The 5,061-nt window shown below is 36.3% G+C and overlaps 1 protein-coding gene across 1 annotated transcript; it reads left to right on the plus strand.

Moving 5' to 3' along the window:
* Positions 1–529: 529 nt before the first annotated feature.
* LOC149147207 (glutamate receptor 3.1-like) lies at positions 530–4,169 on the plus strand. Its single transcript, XM_089441748.1, has 5 exons — positions 530–874; positions 2,733–3,019; positions 3,147–3,178; positions 3,272–3,669; positions 3,756–4,169. The coding sequence occupies exons 1-5, from the start codon at positions 530–532 to the stop codon at positions 4,167–4,169; spliced, it is 1,476 nt and encodes a 491-aa protein (XP_089297874.1).
* The last annotated feature ends 892 nt before the right edge of the window (positions 4,170–5,061 follow it).

Here is a 5,061-nt window from a genome sequence, read left to right on the forward strand (position 1 = left end):
TGGCCATACACATAAAATCATCATTTCAAGGATGGAATATAATTATGGTTATAGGTTAAATATTTTTTAAGATGGAATATGCATTGTAATTTGATTGGAGGTTTAGTTTATCTAAGGACTGACCATAGAATTACAAGGATGGAATTTGATTTGAACATTATCTTAACAAAGTCAATTACATACATCAATCGTCAAAATTATTTGCCCTTGACCATGAAAATGGTGGGTTGGGCTTTTGAAAGGCCAATAACAAAGAGAACAGTGAAACTTTTCTGCTAACTCGAAAAGACAATCAGATGAGGTCGTTCTTATGTTTAACGAAAGACAATATCTTATGCATAACGAAATATGTCACGAAAAGGCAATAAGAAGACGCAAAAGATTCCATAATGGATCTTGAAAACCTATATATACAGGTGCATTGTTAAAATTAAACGCAATCTGCATATTCCTGTTGTCTCTTTTAGTAATTAGAAGCATTCTACGCCTCCATTTGTGGATTCCCACCCTTTTAGTGAAAAAGTTGCCAATGGAGGCTGCGGGATTGAGATTTTCTGTTGCATGCCTGATTCTTGTGATGAGCATCCATACGTTCTATAAGGAGAATATAGATGCACATGCAGTTCTTGAAAATCACACAGCACCATCTCCCTCCCCATGTCCTACAAGATTGAGAGTGGGAGTGCCTTGGAAGAGATACTTCAGAGAGTTCGTTTCAGCGGGGAATAACGGAGCAAACCCCACCGGATTCTGCGTAAAAGTTTTTGAAAAGGCAATTGAACCACTAAATTGTACGGTCGAATATATCTCATTCGGGAATGGAATTGCTGCGCCGCTGAGCTACGATGAACTCGTTCAACTAATTGTAGATAAGGTATGCGTACAGTATGTGTGTGCTTATGATATTGTTTTGAATTGAATTGAATGAATTTACGGTTTAGGATATTGTTTTGAATTGAATGGAATGAATTTTAATGACTTTTACGAGATTGAGTGGTCTAAGGGATTTATACTTCAAATCAAATATTACAGTTTTAAGTTTCTCTTTAAAACAAATATTTTGCCAGAATCTTGATTGAGAAATTCGCAGTTTTGTGAAGCTTTGCTTCACCTCCAAACGGTCTATCTTTAGATTATTTTCAAACTGATTACGAATATCCTCATAAGCAGGACATTCATGCTAAAGTGTTATTCAGTTTCAACTGTTCTTTTCCTACAAAAGATGCAAGTTTTTCTTCCCACTCTTCCTTGGGAGTTATCCATCTCCTTGTTTCGCACTTAAGATGGTGAGATCTGGTCAGCTGCGCTATTAAAATTTTAGCCTTTCCCTGATTGCAGCACTCAAATAAGTCTTTTCATCATGTGGCTGTGATGGGTTGAAATTTTTTACATATATGTATTTTTTTTTTATTTTTTTTTTTTTTCAGCCAACCTGTTTCTCCCACATGGCAATCCTGAATTTTTCAAGTACCCAATTTTTTATCTCCTCTTTAGAGTTTGGAAAGTCTTGCCAATTGATTCCCCATTTGCTCATCCACTTGTCATTTTGCTTCCTCCAAGTTTTCTTTCTAAGATTTAGCTCTTCTGCAACAATTATCTCGGGCCAACGGTGTTCATCCATGCTTTCCACTTTTTTTTAAATAAATTAACAAATGAATGATTGTTGAAGCCTCCATTGGGAACATTCCAGTCTTTGCTAGCAAGATCTCATATGGGACACTTGGCTTGACTTTTAGGTTACTAATGATTAAGTGCTTTTGAATTCTTTTTAGTTGTCTCTACTTGTGATTTGACATGCTACTCCCCAAACTTCACTTCCATAGAGGACAATCTGGTAACCAACACCTCAAAAAGAGTTTTCTTGGTTTTCAAGTCCCATAATTTTGCTTTCTTGCATATGTTTTGAAGGAGGTAAGAAACTCTCCATCCCCCTTGTATCCTTTTAGTTATGTATGTCTCCCAACTGAGCTTCTTGTGAAAAAAATTCCTAGGTACTTGTATTCTTCCATTATTTCCAAATATTTTTCCTCAAATATAAAGTTAACCTGTCGTTTTTCCTCTTTAAAGAGAGGATCATGACTTTGGTTTTGTTAGTGTTTACTTGCATCCCAACCTCTTGACAGAAAAGCTTTAAGGCCTTCAAATGATCTCTCAAACCTTGAGCAGATTTTGCAATTAGGATAAGATCATCAGCATACAAAAGTAGCTTCACCACATAACCCGCTAGTTGAATACCCTCTCCACTGGTGTTGTTTAGCCATTATTCTAGCTTATCAATATATAAACCAAATAGGGTGGGGGAAAGGGCACCCATGCTTGACCCCAATGTCACTACCAAAGAATTCTGAAAAGCACTCTTTAGTTCTGATTTTAGCACTAACTTTCTCGTATAGCTTATGGACAACAGTCCTATATTCCCTTAGGATTCCAAATTCTTCCATTCTTCTCCAAAGCTTATCTCTAGGAACAATGTCAAAGATTTTTTTGAAATTAACAAAGTAACAAAAGGCTTCCCCGCCCTTAATGTCCCGTACCTTTTCATTGAAGTGCCTAAAAGTGATGCAATGATCAATTGTAGAGTGCCTTGGCCTAAAACCAGCCTGTCCTTTTACTCTTTTACTTTTTTTTTTTTTTTGCCCAACTGCTGATTCTACACTCCATGATTCTACACTCCATCATGCTAATAGAATCATAATTTTTCATTTTTCATTTCATATTGCCTTCATTTTCAGGAAATCGATGCAGTTGTAGGAGACATGACCATCACAGCAAACCGATCCCAAAAAGTCGAGTTCACACAACCCTTCTTAGACTCAAGTCTAGTGGCAGTAGTCCGTCTGAAAGATGAAAGTTTCATTAGTTCTGCGTTGATTTTTATGAAGCCTTTCAGCAATCAACTGTGGCTACTAATAGCTGCTTTCTTCGTTTGCGGGGGCTTGGCCGTCTATCTGTTGGAGCGCCGAAAGAATCCACCAGTCCAAGGGAAGCGAGCTAGCGGCCGATTTCGGGCAATATTAATGTAAGAAATTAATATTAAAACATGCTCTATTCACGCCTCAATAGATTAAAAATACAGGTACCCAAGAGCTTGGCAAATCCATTTGTGAAACAATATTTAACAAGACATATATGTAATTTGCGTGCAGGTATAGTTTTTCGACATGGTTCCCTAATCCTGGTAAGTTTAATTCTTCTCCAACACCACAAGTTGTGTTTTGTAATTAAAATAATCAATAATGATCGCCATGTTGAATAATTTGGATATAAGCAGAAGATAGTCGAAGTGTGATGGGGCGCATAGTTATTGTAGCTTGTCTTGTTGTTACGGGAATTCTGTATTCGTGCTATACTGCAAATTTATCGGCCATTCTAACAGCCTCACGATTAGAACCCGCCCTTAAGGACATCCAGAGTGTGGTGGCAAGGCAGGACATAAAAATTGGGTACTGGAATAACTCCTTCATTAGAGATTTCTTGACAAATGACTGGCGAATCAAAGAACACAGACTTATAAAGCTAACCAGAGAACATGAGTATTACCAGGAGTTGTCTAGAGGTGTAGTGGATGCCGTCATAGATGAACGCCCATACATGCAATCCCTAGTGGCCAACTATTGCAGTGAACTCGCCTTTGCTGGCCAACCGTTCACAAATCTAAACTGGGGATTCGTAAGTGCTTTATATCGATATAGTTTCATTTCATTTTCCCATAATATTCATGGAAAGTTTGAGTGTTTTTTCATTCTTTTGTACAGGCTTTTGACCCAATCTTTCATCAACTAGCAACGAACATTTCTAGCAGAATACTGCAGTTAACGGAGAGCGGGGAATTGTACACAATTCAAAACGGTTGGTTGCCCCACTATGAGAGGTACTGCCGTAACCAATCTATGTCAGATTCCAGCCAACTTCAGGTTCGGCAGTTCTGGGGCATGTTCGCCATATCAGCATCGTTGACAGTGATAGTATTAATGGTTAACATTGTGCGGAGAAGATGCAACACATCTAGAGGAACAGATTCAGCCCGAACTCCCCGAAGAAAGAGGTCTCTCCAGCTGCGGCGGAGAGCATGGTCGTCGAGGCTAAGCAGTAGGATTGGAACCACTTCAGAAACTTCCAGTTTCGAGGAGAGGAAGTCCCCTGATACAACTGAATACCCTGCTGTTTAGCAGCAAGTCACCTGTTGGACACCATGTTTCAGTTATATAGGGTTTTTAGGCTGATTTTATATCTCTGTGTGAGAATAGTATGCTCTATGATAGCGTATGTGTGCCCGAATATTATGTTCTATGCATTTCAATTCTGTAACTCGATGTAACTTATAATTTTTTTTTTATTGTTCTTAGTAATATGTATACCTGAACATTAAATAAAATAGAGTGTCCAAAGTTAATTTAGATTCAATTCCTCTTTTTATGTTTTCACGCTTGTCATGTTTATAATTGATCTCCAACAAATGTTTATAATTGATCTCCAACAAAAGTTACCATAGTATGAAAGTTTAGCTTGTTAACCGGAATAATTTTAAGTAGTCATAGAAGGCTATGTTTTTCTTCCATGGTTGATTGGAACAAGTTAAAGGTATGAGAGGACCATGGTCAAGCTTGTTTGGCAGTGAAAAGTAATTTTGTTGTGGGGAAATGTGATTCAAAGTATATATATATATATATATATATATATATATATGAGGTTATTTTGTATTTAATTAATATAATATTTGATACTAAAAGTAATGGGTTGAAAATATATATTTTAATTTTGATTTATTATTTATTTGGAGACACAATTTTTTTAGAGTTGCAATATTTTTTAAAATTTTGGTTCATATTTATGTTGCATGTGTTAATTTCATATTAAGTAAAGTTGCATATGTCAATTTCATATTAAGTAAGGATGGATTTACACATTGTTAAAATATTATAATTATTCTTACTAATAAATCTAGAACATTATAATTAGTATTTTCCATTCTATTTTTTGTAAACAAATTTATATAAAGGCTTGTAAACACTAATGTAAGCTACATCAAGTGATTAGGCTTTGTTGGAGTGGCCAAGGATT

This window comes from Pinus tabuliformis, chromosome 9, assembly GCF_031772625.1.
Source record: "Pinus tabuliformis cultivar Carrire ecotype Pingquan chromosome 9, CPIR1, whole genome shotgun sequence".
In the NCBI taxonomy this organism is placed as follows: Eukaryota; Viridiplantae; Streptophyta; class Pinopsida; order Pinales; family Pinaceae; genus Pinus; species Pinus tabuliformis.

What these genes read in the sequence shown, in the direction of transcription:
- LOC149147207 (XM_089441748.1), top strand. Translation starts at nt 530, where the DNA reads ATGGAGGCTGCGGGATTGAGATTTTCTGTTGCATGCCTGATTCTTGTG. An exon ending in GACATGGTTCCCTAATCCTG is followed by an intron (nt 3,179 to 3,271) that starts GTAAGTTTAATT and finishes GGATATAAGCAG; the next exon opens with AAGATAGTCGAAGTGTGATG. An exon ending in CAAATCTAAACTGGGGATTC is followed by an intron (nt 3,670 to 3,755) that starts GTAAGTGCTTTA and finishes TCTTTTGTACAG; the next exon opens with GCTTTTGACCCAATCTTTCA.